This window comes from Zingiber officinale, unplaced genomic scaffold, assembly GCF_018446385.1.
Source record: "Zingiber officinale cultivar Zhangliang unplaced genomic scaffold, Zo_v1.1 ctg182, whole genome shotgun sequence".
Taxonomy (NCBI): domain Eukaryota; kingdom Viridiplantae; phylum Streptophyta; class Magnoliopsida; order Zingiberales; family Zingiberaceae; genus Zingiber; species Zingiber officinale.
In genome coordinates this window covers 254,553-273,733 of record NW_024589871.1, presented here as the reverse complement: position 1 = coordinate 273,733, position 19,181 = coordinate 254,553, and the positions used below count along the sequence as shown (strand labels likewise).

Here is a 19,181-nt window from a genome sequence, read left to right as displayed (position 1 = left end):
TAACCTGCCTGTGTTTTTATAATCTTACTTGCGAATATTATTGATTATTATACCACCCTACGTCGTCACCCTTTCTTACGATTGGTGGGGAGATGTGTTGGCCAATTAGCCAATTATTTTCCTCCAAAGACGAGGCTGGTTTTTTTAGGGTAACAATGTAGGGATATTAATTCGATTCAATTTCTTTGACGAGCGGAGGTTAGATACTTTATTAAACTCACCCGTTCAGCTACCCGGTAAATGATGCGGCTGTTTCGTGATCTCTGCTGATTGAGGAGATGTTATGCAAGATGAAAACAGGTATCTCAGTTCGATCATCGAAGACATTTTTTCAACGAGCAGCAGTTCGTACCTTGGCAGGAGACGCCCATTCGATGTACCTAATCCTCAACGGGGTGCGAGGTGGACCCCATTCGAAGTCGTGGATCGACGTAGGAAGCGGATTATTCATATCAGCTACTTCGTAGTTAAAAAACTTTTACTCCACCTTTTCGTTCTATTCATTATTTTCATTCTCTTTTCCTCCGTTCATTTTAAAAATATAATAATAAATAATAATAATAATAAAATTAAAAATAATAAAAAAATTTAGAATAAGTTATATAGTATATAATAAAAATTGATTATCTAAATTTAATAAAATAAATTATTATTTTAAATTTTAAATATAGTAACAAAGCAACTTTTGATAGTCTCATTTTACAACCAGGCTCAAGGATATTCTGTACTGATGGTGACCGGAATAGCATATTACATGAGAGATAGATCGTTTCGAGAAGAATTATCGTTAGATGTTAGCAATAGATTAGGAATATAAAATTTGAGATTACGTTATAATATGTTATTAAAAAAATTAAGAATATTATCTGTCGAATGAATCTTGACATGTATTTTTTTTTTTTTGTTATTTACTCTCGACGACCGATAATTTTTTTTTTTTTACCGAATCATCACCCCAATTCAACTGATTAGTCATTTATTTATATATATATATATATATATATATAGAGACGCATAGATTTAAATAATAGTCACGGAGTTCGCGTGGGCGGCCAACCGCATGCGGATAATTCACTATTTCACAATCACCGATTGTCAACTTGGATTTTTTTTGAAGTTTTTATAATAAAATATTAGAAGCCCATTTTTTTTCTTATTAAAAGAGGTTTTTAGTATGCCTTATGTAAACTGTTAAATTTAACTTTCTAAGTTCACGTAGACATATGTATACATATTTATGTAAACAAAACTAAGGGACGTTTGATTTAAATCGAAATGGTAATGAATTTAATTATGATCAATAAGATTGGAAATCAGGATTATATTATTAATATTTAATTTAAATCAACTTAGTAATAGAAATCAAATAAATTTTAATTTTATTCTTATTTATTAATGCATACAAAAATAATTTGAGTTTTTTAATTTTAATAACTAGAATATAAGATTTTACTGGTTTTGGTTTAAAAAATAACTATAATATAAGATTATTTTTTTTTTTTATGTTGTGAGGCATAATATCTCCTCATATCAGGTCCACGTTGGATCTGATATATCTTCATATCAAGCTCAATAATAAAAAAAAAAAGAGAGATTTAGGTTTTTCAAAATCTCTGGTCCACCACTAGGATGCCAAAATATATTAATGGAGAGCATATTTGGACTCTTGTAATTTTAGAAATCCACAGAACCTGAAATGACTACAATCTGAGATCTCTAGGTCGATTAATGAGTTACGATCAAAACTCATTAATAGACCTAAAGAGCTTCGATTGCACCCATTTTAGTTCCTGTGGATTTCTGATGTTGCAAGGAGTTCAAATATGCTCTCCATTGTTATTTTCGGCATTCCTAGTGGAGACCAAAGGTTTTGAAAAGCATAAATCTCTCTTTCTTTATTTTTTCCTTTTTTCTTTTTTCTTTTTCTATTGTTGGATTTGATATCTCCTCATATCAGGCCCAACCTGATATCTCTTCATATCAGACTCAACAACACCACAAAATAAAAAGGAAAAAAAGATAGAGATTTAGGTTTTTCAAAACATCTGATTTGCTATTAGAAATGCTAAAAATAACAATGAAGGTCATATTTGGACTCTTTGTGATTTTAGAAATCCACGAGACCTGAAAATGAATGCAATATGAGGTCTTTAGGTCGATCAGTGGATTTCGGTCAAAACTCACTAATGGACCTAGAGAGTTCCAATTGCACTCGTTTCAGTTCATGTGGATTTAAAATTCCAAGGAGTCTAAATATACTCTCCATTGTTATTTTCCGTATTCTTAATTCCTAGTGATGGATCAGAGATTTTGAAAAACCTAAATCTCTCTTTCTTTTTTTTCTTATTGTTAGGTCTGATATCTCCTCATATCAGGCCCAATGTGGGCATGATATGGAGAGATATCAGACTCAACATGGGTCTGATATTCTATAATAGGTTTAAAAAAAATAAAAAAAAAAGGATAGAAGAGAATACACATTGCATGTATAGTAGGAAAAAAAAAAAGAGAAATGACAAAGAAAAAAAAGGGAATCAGTTAAATTTATCATGAGGGTAGAATAGAAAGACGACTATAAAAAGGTGCACCCTTTGATAAATATTAAAATAATATATATCTTTTTAGTAATTTCTATTTTTTTATGTTTTTTAAAATTTTCCCCATGTTTTTTAAATTTTTTTTCTATTTTTAAAAATTTTAAGCTTTTTTCTATTTTTAAAATTGTTTATGTTTTTTATTTTATTAAAAGTTTTTTATTTTATGTTTTATATATTTTTATTTTCTATTTATATTTTCTTTTTTATCATATTTTTTTTCTTATTCGAAAGTATTTTCGGTAAAAAAATTTTGTTAACTCCGGAATAGAAAAAAAATCTTAATTTTTCGATTCGGAATTATATGCCCCTTTTACTGACATGTGAGATATGAAATATTATTGATTATCTAAATTAAATAAGATTTTTTTTTTATAATTAACTTTGATGATAATTTTAAATGAATAATTAAAATTATTAAGGATAATCTCCAATCACACTTACCATAAGTACATCTTTTGATTAAATTATTATTTTTATATATAAAAATCGCATAGATTTAAATAATAGTCACGGAGTACGCGTGGGCGGCCAGCCGCATGCGGATAATTCACTACTTCACCATCACCGATTGTCAACTTGGATTTTTTTTTTTAAGTTTTTATAATAAAATATTAAAAGACCATATTTTATTATGATAAGTGGTTTTTAGTATGCCTTATTTAAACTGTTAAATTTAACTTTCTAAGTTCATATAGACATATGTATATATACTTATGTAAACAAAACTCAGGGACGTTTGATTTAAATCGGAAAATTTATCTTTATTTGTTAATGCATTAAAAAATCAATTTGAGTTTTTTTTTATTTTAATAATTAATATGAGATTTTACTTATTTTGATTTAAAAATAACTACAAGATTTTTTTTATTGATAATTTTAACACTTTTACTTTTCTTTTTCCTTTTTTTTTTTTTCTTTCATCGATACATCTCTCTTTTCTCTGGTCATTTCATCTCCCACCTTACAGCCCTCGCTAAGGGAGAAAAATTTAAACCTATGATTTAAATCGGCTACGCTGGCGAGCGTCACGATAAAGTTGGATTGCTTTTGCTTCCTCCTCTAGATCTGTGGATCAGTGGGACGACGACTTTGTCGATTAAACTACGAGTCCATTATTCGTCGATCGAGGACAGGTAAATTAGCCGAGGTGGTTGTTGAGCAATGGTTTACGTTTAAGAGATAAAAACTGTGACCTAGCAAAGGACCCTTAACTGGATGGCCCTAGAAGATTTGATGACGTCCAAATTCTTTAGGTCATCATCATCCGTTATTCTCATCTCTATCTTTATTCCTCTGAATCAAACACCCATAAATAATCCTTTTTTATCTTGCATTTTGCTCAATCCATAACAGATATTATAAAATTATTCTAACTCTTTAATTCTATCAAACCCATGAATATTGCTTCAACTCGCTAAAGTTCTCTTTTTTTAAGTCTGCATTGTCATTCATTTATTTTTCAGTGTTTTTTTTTTATTTTTCTTAAAGGGCAAATTCAAAATACGTATATTTAACTTTAGAGGTAAAAGAAATGCATAGTAGTACATTTTATAAAAAAAAATATAGAATACGTATATCAATTTTGTTTGAAATTATTATATAGTCTTAAATTGAAAAATAAATGAATACATTGATGTAATTTTTATACGAAAATAAATTCATACAACACTTTAGAACAAAAGTGCTAGATGGATTAAAACTTATATAAACTATTGATCCTCCGCTGAGACTTTTGAGATTGATATATCATTGATGATTGATGAAATGAGATATTGACTGTTGCCACTGCAGTCGGCTAAAGGAAGGACACTGAAGGGAGGAATCATCGTCTTCTTGAGCGCATAGAGAATCATAAAAACTAAAGAGATTAGAATGATGCTGAGATGCCCCAGTATTATTACTCCAACTCCCAAGTCATAATCAACAAGGAAGTAGAAGAAGAATATAGGCAACAAATAGTAAAGTTTTTGAGATAAGCATATTTACCTTTCTCTGTTGTTCCCTTTTTATATTCTTTATTAATGACCTTTTACCTTCTATGTATTAATATATGATCTTTATGATTTCGATAGTTATGATCATCCGATGACTTTTGACATTTTTCTATATTAATAATCAATGATCATCTAATGATTTTTGACCTTCTCTTATATTAATGATCAATGATCATGGTAATTTTTTTATTTTTTAATAGTTTCTTGTCTTTTAGGATACGCGTTTAATTCAAGTTATTATGTATAATCTTGGTTATATGATTACCAAGTAATCACATAACCAAGATTATCGAGAATAAAGCATAATCAAATGTTGGTAATACAATAAAAACTTATTTGTTTGAAGATTTTAATAAATAACCTAATTTAATATTTTACTATATTACCCTTAATTACAAAACTAATCGTATATATCTTTTAACCTCCATGTTTTTTTTTCACATTTTTCTTTATTTTTATATTTTTTTTCATTTTTTTATTTATTATTTAAAAAAAATACATTTTTTATTTTTATATATATTTTTATTTTTTTAATGTTTTTTTACGTTTTTATTTTTTCTATTTTTTATTTTTTATGTTTTTTTCTATTTTTTATTTTTATATATTTTTTAATTTCCCCCATTTTTTTATTATTTTTTACGTTTTCTAAATTTTTGTTTTTTTTTCTATTTTTCTATTTTTTATGTTTTTTTTATCTTTTCCCATTTTTTATTATTTTTTCCTATTTTCTATTTTTAAATTTTTTTACATTTTTTTATATATTTTTTTCTTTACATTATTCTCTTATTCGAGGGTATTTTGGGTAAAAAAAATTCGTTAACTCCGGAATCAAGAAAAATCTCAGTTTTTCGAGGTTTTTCGATTCTAGATTACATGCCCCTTTTGCTGATATATCGGACTTGAAATATTACTCGGGAATCATCGATTACCTAAACCTTGGATTAATAACCAAGATTATCAAGGATAACCTTTAATCAAACGCACCCTTAATGTATTGATAATAGATGTTTCAAGACATATTAATTATGTATATATATTAGGGACTTTTGGTTACTTTGGTATGAGATCATGAGAAAATGATCTTTTAAGTATTGTATAATTGATCAGGAAACTAGGCATATAACTTTAGTATTTGTCGCTCGGGTGACCCAAGGCTTGCACCTTTGTCCCGTCCAATCTCTCGAATGATGTTTCATGTAGCTAGTGTCTGGCTCAAGTGATAGTGACACTAGGATGGGTACGGTCGTCAAAAGTGACATTGGCTCAGCGCCTAGCTCAAGTGACACTCGACAGACATGACCAGTCGAGAGTATTAATCGGAGTAGCCTTACGAATCCTTCCCTAGTCGGCATGGTTCGAGTCGATCTTACCCAATTGAGTTATCTTTGATTTGACTTTTGTTTTCCAAATAAATAGATATCTTGGAGGTAAAAGGGAAATACGTTTGTCCCGTCTCAAGATCAATATGGAGGAGATAAAAATAAATAGATATCTTGACCCTTATGAAGATACCAAGATTTTGACCATTTCCACATCAATTATAAAAAAGACAAATTAGCTCTGAAGATCTATGAAACTTTTAAAAAATACTTCTTTTTCATTTCAAATAAATTATTATCATATAGCAGTATTGGGCAGATTGCTATAAAAGTATTTTTTTAATTTAAAATAATTTGGCATCATGTAACAATTTTGATAAAACTACATATAACAACTAAAAAGTTTAAAAACTACTATATCATAATAAGAACTTTTTTTAATAATTCAAAACTAATGGCTACACTATAATTGAACAAAACCTGATTTAAAAGATTACCCGTTCACTTATTTAAAAAAACACAAAAAAAAATATTTTTTTATGTCATGGTGAAGCAGCTAAGTTTTGCATAAAAATAATATAAAAAACAAATATAAATTATGGCGTATCGTATAATATTCTCAATACCGAGACCCTGGATAATGCACGCACAATTTATATATTAAAATTTGAATAAAAAGACATGAGTATAATTAATAATGCTACACCTCATGCTTTATAAAAATTAAAAATATTTAAATATTTTCAACTTATCATATTTTTTTTCACATAATAGTTCTATATAAATATAATTTTCTATGAAATATATAATATACATTTAGTCAGTAAATGAGTTTATTTATTTAAAAAGTAATATTTTGAAAAGCTGAGATTCTCGACGGGGAAGAAAAAGAGGGGCCGGTGCTTGTGCCCGGTATCGTCCCTGTTTCGCCCCTTTTGCTGCATACGTTGTCGGGAATTTGATCTGCTTCGAGTTTGGTTGAGGATCCGTGGCGAGGTACAAGAGAAGGCTTACTGGTAGAGACTTAAGAACTAGGTCATCGTTCTATTCGCTTTGTATGATTTTCTGGGGTCTGTTTTGTTTTTGATAGTTTATGCCATTGGTCGAGTACAAATATATTTCTTGCACTAGTTGTTATTGACTTGCAGGTCTATTGATCGAGGCCCATGCTAGAGTAGTTTGTTGATTTTTGACATTGAAAGCAGAGATTCTTATAGTGCTTTGTCTTCAAAAACCAATTTTTGTCTTATCTTACCTAACTCCAGTTTGTGGTAAATTTTGCTGGGCGAGGAAACAGATTCATGGACAATTTAGTGTGGTCATACATTCTACTAAATTATTTGAGCTATTAGAGTGGCCTTAGACCTAAAAATCTTGTGATGCGATGCTGATTATTATGAGACCTAGAACAATACATTACTTCAGTTGTAATGCTATTAGTCTTCAGTTATACTGTACTTGCGTAGTAAAAATAGTAATTATTTTGAATCATAATTTGTGAAGTAATAGTGGAGGAAACGAGATGACAAAAGGGCAGCTTGAACAGGAATTTCATAATCGGTACAAGGAAAAAAGTAGACAAAGCCGGAAAATACAAGGCAGAACTACAAATGTGGGTGTAGGATGAAGCTGAAGTATCTAGTCTCATATCCAAGCTTGGGGAATGAGGAACATTTGCCCAGGTTAATTATGGAATTTATGTTGATGCTACTCTTATACAACTTTGTGTTCTTTTATTATATTTATTCTTTTTCTAATCTAGATAAAAAATCTACCGGCACATTTAAGGAATAGTACGCTAGGATAAAACCACTGTTACAGGGTTTAAGGTAGAAGAAAGAATCATACAAATTCTTAGACATTCAGTCACCTAATAAATCAAATTCATCAATGAAATTCTATCTCCAATCAGGTTGATGACCATAATAATTATTCAATTAGGTAGAGCTGAAGTCTAACTTTTGTGCTTAAAATGGATCTGGTTTCTATTTTCCAAAGGAAAACACTAAGCTTCTAGCTACTTACATCAAAACTAACTTACGGTTTGGCAAATGCAGAATTTGCACTTATAGAAGGGTAATATCCACATGATTGTCCATTTGGGTTTGTACGGTCACAGTTGGACATTCATTGACGTCACTTGCGGCTGGATTTTGCTGGGAATTGTGAGGATATGAATCCTATATAAATAAACAAAGATGCTTAGTGGTAAAGGGGAAAAAAATTGTGGATAAATATGGGAGAAGAGGACTTTACCACAATTACAAATGAAGAAACACAACATATCGGGTGGTATGTAACCTCATCTTTCCAAAAAAAAATTGAGCATATGAACATTGTAGGACTTGCAATATCAAGTAGGTGCTTTTTTTGTGCTTAGTGATACCATTGTGATGTGTTATATAAGTATAGATAGTTTAGTGGATGAAGTTTGGTGAAGCACATAGACAAGAAACAATAAATTGTAAATAAATTAAGGGCATTAATAATGCCTATCATTTTGATGGGAATTGTCAATTTCATAATAAGATATATTTCATAGACCAACTTTGAATACATCAAGGAACCTAAAACGGGTTTTCAAGGAAACACCTTATGTGAGAACGACCATTAATAAATGGATTATATCATTATTGGAAGAAGTTGTACCCAAATGTTAGAATGAAGAAGATAAGAGAGAAGTATAGTAATAGTAATAGCAATAGTCACCATGCTAGAGCAGAATAAGAGGAGGATGGACTTATAACTGTATGTGTAGTTGGGTGTCGTCCAATAATGCTTTTTATGGCTGGTTAAAGTTATGATGGATAAAAACTAATAAATATAATGCATTGAAGCAAAAAAAAAGAAAAAAAGAAAAAAAGAAAAGAGTATACATTACCAACAAAAGCAAGTGATTAAATTCAAATGCACTTGATTTGTTACTTAACAGTTAGAGGGCAATACTTCTTAATTATACTGTCAATACATTTGTAAAATTTGAATTGAAGCAGGAAATATGCAATATATATATATATATATATATATATATATATATATATATATATATAGGGTTATACATTCACTTTTTTTTATCTTAAGTGTCAAATATGCAACAAACTAGTTCACTGCTTAAGTTGCCTTTAGTATATTCTCGGATAAATATAGGCTCTAGGTAGGCAATTCTATCTGCTTAGAGTTGATAGCTGATAACTTGTTTGGCTTTATGTTGTCATGGCATCTCATATCTAGTCATAGTTAACAATGAGAGCATGCAACTTTAACTCTTTCTTATACTACAAAAAAAACCACCAAAAAACGACGAACTTTACGATGGAAAACAAATTCCGTCTAATTAGCGACGGGTTCTATTTTCCGTCGAGAATTAGCGACGAAAAACAAATTACACAATTATCTATTTGTCGCAAATTTGCTATCCAAAGGAGTCAACATAATAATATTAACTTTATCCAATTACACAATTATCATTCAATATATATTTATAGATTGTATGTGGATATTGATTATTTATTTATTTTTTTACAAGATGAAATGATAAATAGAATTGCACAAGCATCTCGTACAGAGGGAGAGGAGTCACATACTCTATCCATTGATGCGATTAATGACATTTATTATGATGTCGTCGGTGGAAGGAAGAAGACCTCTCTCTACGGCCTTGGCTCCCAAGACAAACTTGTTTTTGATCGTATGAGGCCTCCTCCTTGATCAAGAGTTGTCCTAGGTCCTCGTCATCTAGTGAGGTACAAGAGTTGCAACAAGAAAATCGAGAATTGAGGGATCAGGTTGTGACATTAGAGTAGTCGATGATTGCTCGAGACGCTAGAGCTGAAGAGAAGTATCACTATATGTGTGCCGTGGCAGCTTAGTTCACTCCAACGTAGGAGCAACAGCCGCATCGTTTTGAGTCCCAGGATATCGAGAATCCCAATGATACCCTGATGAGTAGCTCATTTTAAGGTGTGTTATCATATAACTTAGTTTTTTGTTTATCTCTGCGTTTCAATGAAAAATATTGCTATGACTTTTTAAATTATATGCATCTCTAATTGTATTAAATTTTTTCGTGATCCATTTCAGTGGATGATATTTCTATCACCATCTGCAGATATATCCAAAATTTTTGAACTAAGGTATGTTTTTTTAAAGAATGTAAAATTTGTGTTTACCAATTTATGTATTTTTATGATAAGTAGTTATTCCTTACTTAAAAAACTATTGTTGTATTCATAACCTATCATACCTTATTTTCTACATGACTGAAGATGATTTTGTATTAGATTTTGAGTTCGATGTCTTGTATTGGATGATATAGATTGTTGTGTTGGACTTTTCTTGATTGTATTTAGATGTTTGGTTTCTATCGTTTCTTATGTTCGGATTGGATAGGTTTGAATTTTATTATCGTTTGTCATGTTTTGGATGTTGTGTTTGGATTATATTATTGATTGTATTTTTAGACCTGTTTATTATGTTTGGATTGGATGTTGTGGTGTTTAGCTCTATAATGTAAATATTGTGTTGTTTAGTTCTATAATGTAAACGTGTTGTGATAACCATCGTTTGCGATGGTTTATTGGTTGTTATATTTTATGTAAACATGGAGAACGCTAAAACGAAGAGATTATGGTAAAAATTTGTCAAATTTACCAATAGAAAATTATAATTCCATCGCTATTTATCGTAAAAATAGCGACAGATTTTAAACTCTTGCCGCTATTAGATACAATAAAATAGTGACGGAATATTATATTTCTATCATTAAATTATATCTCCATCGCTATATTATGAAATATAGCGACGGAAATCTTAATTTTCCATCGCTAATCTTAAACTAGTTAAATATCGAAATTATTAGAGGTAAGCGACGGAATTTATATTTCCGTCATTAAGCTTAAACTAGTTAAACAGGAAAATTATTTAAGGTTAGCGATGAAATTTATATTTCTCGTGCTTAATTAGTGACGAAATATAAATTATCCATCTCTAAATCTAAGATAATTATATTGTACATTAGCAATGGAATTTATATTCCGTCGCTAACAAAGTGACAGAAATATAAATGTCGTATACGGTAGCAACCCAAATCATGGGAACGGAAAGATTCAGTCGCCAAGCGGTCGCTAATTGGGATTATCGACCGATTAGCGATGGATATTTCCATCGCTAATCGCGGGGTGTTTTATAGTGTTAACTATTGGTTCTTGAAACATTGGAGTGTCAATATAACACATTCACCCCATGGTTGTCATTCTGGGTTGTGTTTTGGGTTGCAATGACGAGCTCTTCTGCAATAGTCTATATATCTTGATCAATTTGTTGAGTGGACACATTACCACCTTGCATCGTCATTACATATGATAAATGTCAAATATAGTTTTAGATTTTACGATATTTTATTAAATTATTGGATCTTACATCCTAAGCTTCATTCCTATGGTTTGAACTTATGGACCGCCTTCCTATTCCTGGTTAGAATCTTGATCCTCACAAACTTGATTGGCTCCCCTCCCCTCAACTAGATTGCTTGCACTACCATCTACATCAATGTGACCATTGTGGACCTTGCGTAGTACTACACTATCTTAAGGGATAGGGCTCTCCACTTCAATGGATTCTTCTTGTTGACAACTTTCAAGGGCAGCTAATCCTTTCATGACTTGGTCCTTTCTCTGCATTTGGCCAAGATGTCGAATGAAGATTTGGCTGGGATGGTGTCCAATAGAGTTGTATGAAGAAATATAGCATTGCAGTTGGATGAAAGTTGGGAGCATTACAACGTGAATGGAAATTGAAAGCTTTGTTAATCACCTATGTTTCACACTTTATCTAAATGAGAACAGGTAATATATCTGACGTATACACATTAGATATTCAACTAGATTCATATCATAATTCATGACCAAAACTGCCAATTGTCTGCTAAACAAATCATGGCATCACAATAGATAGATGACTGGTTCAACTTGTTCATTCCTTCACTGGCGGCAGGAAACGATACTCCAGCATGCAATTTCAAAAACACAGTTCTAGTCTACGTATAATGTTTCAAAAGTCAATATTTTCATTTTTCTTCTTCAGAGAGCTCCTTTTGGACACGAATGCACTCTGATCACTCCATATTGGAAGGCACTAAAAAGTATATGTTTCTTTCATCAGCCACTCAGTTGTGGCTTTTTTCACACACAGATAGCAGTGTGTATGACGCCAATTATTTAGTATTATTGGAGTCTGAGTGTACTCCACTTTTGTCCAAATTGTCCAATTGATTCACCAATGCTTTTGCCTCTATTTTGAGTTCAAGGACGTTTCTTTTATTCTTTTTTTTTTTTCAGTCTCAGAGGGATTCTGACTGCCATGCTTTTGGAATTTGCCTCCTCAAGTTGCTCAAGTTAATGAATCATGTATCCACTCACCTTTCATTAGGAAAGAGTGTAAATTTACTTTCCATTGAATATATAACTTCAAACTCGTGCTTCTGAAAAATTTGGTATTCTGCAATTAGAAAAAAAATGATGACTCAATCAGTTGCAGTGCGTTATTTTTGTTGAAAGGGAGCCATCCGTTAATTATTGCTAGAGAAAGAATGCAAAAGATTTGGTGGTAGGATTTTCTCTAAAAAAAAAAAAACCATGGATGGATAAACAAGATGATGATATAGGAAACGGAAGGGGAAAAGTGACGATTATTATTATTATTATTATTTTAAAATAGATTTAGCTTTGAAGTGTGCTGAGAGGTTATTTATTATGAAAGGGTTGCATACTGATTAAGTTTTACATCTCTGTTATTTTTTTCCGCTTGTCTATAGAAATGCGTCTAAAAGAAGATTGATGATGTAGGTACTTTAGCATTGAATTATAAAGACCTGCAAGGAAGATAAAGTAGACATTTCTCTTCCTTAAATCCCTTTGGATTATTACTTTCAGCAAAGATAAACCAATCATGTAGTACCTCACCTATTTGATGGAACTAGGCTTCTTTTCCGTAGCGTTAAAATTCTGAAGATTCAGGTTTAAAATGAGAGTTAAAGATTTAGAGTGTCTTATCTCATGATAAATAATGATTTTAGATGATAGCATGATTAACAGTGAAATAAATTGCTCACTGGTTTCACTTCATCTTAATAATTCTCATTTGCTTCTTGTTTTCCTCTTTCTAATTGAATTTTTCTTCTTCCAAGGAGAAGAAATGGTATATTGAAAAGGTGGTTGATTCCTAAATGAGTTTGCCATGGCTGCCTGTAATTGATGGTATCACTATGGTCAAAATCCCACTTTTCCTCTTAGAAAAAGAAAAGTGAAAAATTAAGCACAGTTTGTGGAAAATGGAAACACCAATGCCTTGTTTGAAACAGTAGTGTTGCAATCAGTTACAGTAAGCTTACAGAGAAAGAAAACTCCACAGACAGTCATCATGGACTCTCTTCAAAGGTCTGAGGCAAGAAAATGAGAACAGACGATGTTTATGACATGCTTTGGTTTGCCTCATCTTAGATGGTCTATTATTTCACAAAAGAGGAAGAATTGAAGGTATCTACAGAGTGTGGAGTGATGTTGAAATGGATTTATCAGGTATGACGTAATCAGTTTTTATGTTGTGCTGGGCGAACACAAGACCAAGCCAGATTTATTATGACATAACTCAATTTTCTAGATAGTATGGTTGGCCTGATTCCCGCTTTATTAGAGCAAAAGGTGATATCGTTCATTTCAAGCAGTTTAATATCATCGGTCTCATCGCAAGATACAGACAGTTAAATTATGTGAGACATTTTATGCTAACACAACGGTCATTTGAATACTATATCCTTAAGTACTCATGATTCTTAGTTAAAATAAACGTCACTTTCTTTATTATACTGTCGAATAAGAGTATAATTAATACATTTATTCAGACAACACCCCCTAGAAATTACACTATCAGAAACGTGAGACGAACATTGCTCACATTGAAAAAACACCTCACAGTACACAGGAACAAACTTTCTTTGCCAGACCAGTGGATCATAAGATGGCTTTGGATCCAATTTGTTCAGATTATGTCTCTTAAGTGGCCTTTGCCTGGTCATTTGCACGATGCAAAAGCCTAAAATCTCTTTTAAGCAGTGCAATAAACCAAGCAAATCTTCCACTAATACGAAAAGAACACCATGTAGCAGTGTTGTGTTGGGATCTCATACCACATCACCATTAATTTATATTCTCAAGTCATGATACTGCATACAAAATTATTATTTTTCTTTTTTGGCCTTCCTCCGTGTAAGGTTTTCTTTTTATACAAAAAAGGATTAAGACTCTTAAGCCATTACTGAGGCCACATCAAGATTCCCCATAAGAGGGCTTCATGATTAGGCAAGTAGTAATTAAGCGTTGTTGCTCAATGGACATATTAAATATGAGCTCAACTTTTAAAAAAATATATGATAATATACAGATACGCTGGGAATTGCTGTTGTTGCTGCTATCAATAATGGATTTGTTCTTTCCATAGTGACTTCCAAATACACACCCATGAACTTGTTTGGCTAGTGGAAGAAAGAATTGTCATGGCTATTAATTAACCTATTGAATTGGAAATTCCAAAATAGCACTGTTCTTAATTATTATCCATTTAGTGAGGATGGTATGTGTAAAATGAGTGTGTATATCCATTTAGTATAAGATTCTGTGAGCTTTTTTGTTGGTGTGGATTATGATTCTGGCTTTTCTTGTTATTTGTGTAGTGAATATGAGAGTATTTCTTATCATAAAATCTATTTATGTGATCTCTTTCCCCACGAGGGAGAGGGTTATTTACTAAAGATCTTGAAATGGATTATGAACTAAAAGTGAAAGATGCCAAATTGGCATGAGATTCTTCATGAACACCATGCAACTGGAGGATGCCCATAACTTGGATTACAGGTATCAATCAACTCCATGTTAAGTATTAAGAATGAAGAAAAGAAATCAGACTCTAGAACGTAAAATTCTGCATGATATTCCTCTCATGATCTTTGTGCCACAAGTTGCTCACAAATCTGCAGGAAATGGAACTCGGAATCAGTCATGCCTCACTAAAAAAAGATGTCTGTTTGTGCTGAAACAGATCGCTTTTGGTTTGTTAAGCATCATTTTCTTTATCCACTTTGTATAAACACTAATTAATATTAAATTCCAATAACTAGTTCTTAAGGTATCTTGTTTAACTTTGTATATATCCTCTTTGCATACTTGTCTGTTCAGTGATTATCTTTGCCTTTTATTATTCTTCTTCTATACGTTAAAATCACAAGATGGTGTTAGCATTTTACACTAGTTGTCATCCATGATAAATAAAGGGTATAATTTTAATTTAAAATATGTATGAGTGCTATACCTATTTTCAGTTAAGGCATTCTAATCAATTTCATCATGCGATATCTGATGAGGCATTCTAAGAAAGATGAGCCAATAGAGGAGTATTAATTGTTGGATAAAAGGTCGGAGATTTTAAGGACTTAGTTAAATTTAAAATTACATAGAATTTAAGTAGGGGTTAGTTTCTATCAGGTGATGAAGGTAATATGCATAGTGTTGATAAAACGGGCTGATCGGTCGAGTATCATGAGCGGGCGCAGCAGATCAGAAAGGCCGATCGGGCGGACAGACAGACCTGGTAAGAGGTCTGAGATTGATATAATTTCCTTGAAACATATTCGCCCAACCTCCGGCTGTACTTCGAGATCTACTCGGGTCATCTATTTCTTAGAATAGGACGATTGATCGTGGTTGTGATCGCAGTCTCCTTATATAAGAGTTCAGATCAACGACAACGTTAATAGTCCATTAACGACCATTACTCGTTGAGCAGTGAAACGTCATCATTCTGCATTAATTTCGAATTTAATGCATCTATTATAGAACAACAAAATATTGGTTACATCTATTATACAACAACAAAATATTGGTTATTCCACTTGGGTCCGCACACGAGTCAACATGGTTTAGTACAGAATTCAATGAGAAAGAGTCTCTTCCTATACATTTGTTCTTATTTTCAATGCATGTGAATCAATATAAACCAACCAATATACCATGAAACTCCCAATGTGGGATTAAAATCCTATTCACAATAGAGCCTCTTTCCTTTTCTACCTCTTCTCCATTCACATCACTTATATCCAACTTTAATTATAACCTCAAATGAGTGAACTAACTTTAATTTGACCATGGGAAGAGAGCTCACTTGGGGCATGACAATTGAAGCATCAAATGACCTACTGAAATGCTAATTAAGGATCACAATGACTATCTTCAAGACTGTTAAGCAGAGGTGTAAATTGATTTCTAGCAGTGAGAAAAACATAATTGATCAATAACTCTTGATGCGACTTTAAAGCTCTTAGTTCTCATTCCTTGCAAACTTACAAATCATAACTCGCACAAGGGAAAGAAAACTAAAAACTGAAGAAAATCCACCTCAGACCCTGTACCTACTCATCTTCCTCCCACTATAGATTCACTCCCTACTCATGGCTCTTCCTTGGCATTCATGGATTTACCTTCTACTGGGACATCCACAGCCTTGTCAAGGGAGGAGATCACCAAGTTGTTGACTTGTATGACCTCCTTCGCTTTCCCATTTCCTTCCACGTCCTTCACTGCTACTGGTATGTCCAAGGCTTCCATGGTCTTCTCCCTGTTCTCCTTGTGTTTGCCCCAGAGAACAGAGTAGAGTCCGAACACTATGAGCACCGCGCCCAGCACGCTGCACATACCATACCATATGAGTTTTAATTAGTCCACAGTCCTTGTTATATGGAAGCCCTTTAACTTGTTGAATCAGTATAGAAAGCTACCCTCCCAAATAGATCTTCTCAGCGAGGATAAAGGACCCCATGATCGCCACGATGATCATCATCAGTGGGCTGAAGGCAGAGGCAAAGACTGGCCCTTTCTCCTGTATCACCAGACCCTGAACGTAGTAGGCAATGCTAGACGTCACGATCCCCTGCATAATTGATCCAAATCCAAACCGGAAAAACTTGTCAGCATCGATCTTCTCACGAACTATAGATTTATGATCAGCGAGAAAGATCAGTGAGACGGACAGCATAGGCAGCAGCGAGGAGGTTCATGTCGAAGCCGATCTTCCAAACAGAGGGCTTGTGCTCCATTATCAGGGTCACGGCGACAGCTTGCAGAGTGCCGACGCCGCATATCAAAGTGGTGAGCGACAGGGGAGCGTCGTATTTCTTGATCGTCGCCGCCTGGAGGACGAAGAGCGAGGCCCAAGCTAGAGTGGCGATGATGAGGAAGATGCAGCCTTTGAACCAGTCCTTGTCGGTCGAGCCGTCGGCGGCAGCACCAGATTGGTGCGGGCTAGCCTGCTTGGTCCAGGCCATCTCCATGAGAGGTCCCTTGTACAGCGTCATCAACATGGCACCGGCCACCGTCACCAGAGTTCCTACCATCTTGGCTTGGCATCTCACCTTCTTCAGCTGCACCTTCTCCATCCTTTTGATGAATCAATTAGCAGAGACATCCATAGAATATATGATATTAATCAACCTTAATTATGCATAGACATACCTGCACAAGATGGCTAACACAAAGGTCATTGCAGGGAGCATGTTGCTCATGGCACAGGAGAAGGTCGGCGAGGTGAACTTCAGTCCGGCATAGTAGAAGTTTTGATCAATAACCGGCCTGAAATTCAGTGGAGAGTATGTATATATATATATAGGTTAAAATCTTTGAACTAACTACGAACAACTAAAGTCTTGTAATTCTTTCAAGGCATCAGTACTGACCCGAGAAGACCTAGAACAAATATCTGAAGGAAGATTGGGAACGTAATCTTAGGCCTGACTTTCCTGTGAACGTTACGTTTATATCAGTGGTTAGAATTATATTTGTGCATGGCCTATATATAGTACAGTGTGAAGTGATTAGAGATGAATTAGAGGAATGGGTACCTCTCGAGGATGATGGCGAAGGGGGCAATGGACAAGGTGGCGAAGGCATGGCGGTAGACGACGAGGACGTAGTGGCTCATGCCGTGGTTGAGGGAGACCTTGGTGATGATGTTCATGCCGGCGTAGCCGAACTGGAGGGAGGTCATGGCCACATAGGGCTTGCACTTTTGCAAGAGCTTGCTGCATCCCTCCATCTTGGCTTGGCTTGGCTTGGCTAGCTGTTCGAGCTTGGAGAGGAAGAAGAGAAGTACTGAAGAGAAGAGGCAATTCGTTCGGTGCGTACCGCGCGCTCAGTCTCCTGAGAAAGGACACGGCCATTTGGCGCGTATTTATAAACTCCTCTTCAGAAGCATCTTCTATGCGTACAAATGTGGAGGATATTTGAGGGAGGTCGCATGTTTATGATGGTGCGGGGAACGGGCTTTTCCCAAAAGGGTGCGCGAGTTGCGTCGGACGTGGCAGCATTAATTAGGTTGGGGCCCAGTGGCACTCGCCAGTGATGTGATGAGGTTACCAATTATTAATTTAAACACGAGTAGAGTGAATTATTTCCTTTTTATATTTTATTTTATTAATGGTATAAAATTTTCTCTTTTTAATTAATTTCATCGTATAGCTATATCATGATATATATATTGAAACGGTGCATGATGATAGAACTCGATAAAAATATGATAGTCAAAAGTTGACAGTCAGAAGTCAAGGAGATATGACAGTCAAAAGTCAAGAAGACGTGACAGTCAACAGGTCGAGAACGATGTCAACAACCTGATTCCCGACCGAATTCCAACAGATCGGGATTCCAGACCTAAAACACTGGGGTAGACAGGCGGATGACACCTGATCAGAATTTGATGAGTTGGGTCCTCACAGTCTGGCGGTACGTAAACCCGATGCTCTCAGTAAACTAAAGCACTCGGTCAACCAACTCCAGGCTAGCGCCGGGACTATCTCTCGACAGCCTCGACCTCCCAAGTCCAGACCAGGTGTTATACCCGACTGGTCGTCCCGGGTTATCCTACTCCTTCCCGGTCGGGACGAATTAAGGGCGCTATAGGACAACGAGGTCAGAGAATCATAACCGTTTGTCAGAGAATAACTGTCAAGTGTTAGGGAATATTCCAATGGTCTGCAATCATCTACGAATGAAACCTTCCTTCAAGCTACAGGAGGATGTCACGTGTCCTTCATCGTCCGACAAGTCCTGACACTTGACATTTTCTGACATTGGTCAGGCTCTAGAAGGTACACGTTGTCATATAAAAAGGGAGATCCTCTCCCTCAGATAGGTACGCTCTCTTGCACATTTGCACTTGTCTTCTACTTTCCT

The 19,181-nt window shown here is 33.9% G+C and overlaps 1 protein-coding gene and 1 long non-coding RNA gene across 2 annotated transcripts; one reads left to right on the top strand and one right to left on the bottom strand.

Annotated features, from left to right (window-relative positions):
• Positions 1–6,769: 6,769 nt before the first annotated feature.
• Positions 6,770–14,119, top strand: LOC122036632. Its single transcript, XR_006127414.1, has 5 exons — positions 6,770–6,926; positions 7,414–7,592; positions 9,437–9,870; positions 9,991–10,043; positions 13,094–14,119. It is a non-coding gene; the product is annotated as an uncharacterized LOC122036632 (long non-coding RNA).
• A 2,136-nt stretch (positions 14,120–16,255) lies between these two features.
• LOC122036601 (WAT1-related protein At5g07050-like) lies at positions 16,256–18,148 on the bottom strand. The gene is made up of 6 exons (XM_042595981.1): positions 17,852–18,148; positions 17,687–17,749; positions 17,466–17,582; positions 16,985–17,390; positions 16,733–16,884; positions 16,256–16,641 (listed from the first exon to the last, which is right to left on the bottom strand). The coding sequence occupies exons 1-6, from the start codon at positions 18,043–18,045 to the stop codon at positions 16,404–16,406; spliced, it is 1,170 nt and encodes a 389-aa protein (XP_042451915.1). The 5' UTR covers positions 18,046–18,148; the 3' UTR covers positions 16,256–16,403.
• Positions 18,149–19,181: the final 1,033 nt, after the last annotated feature.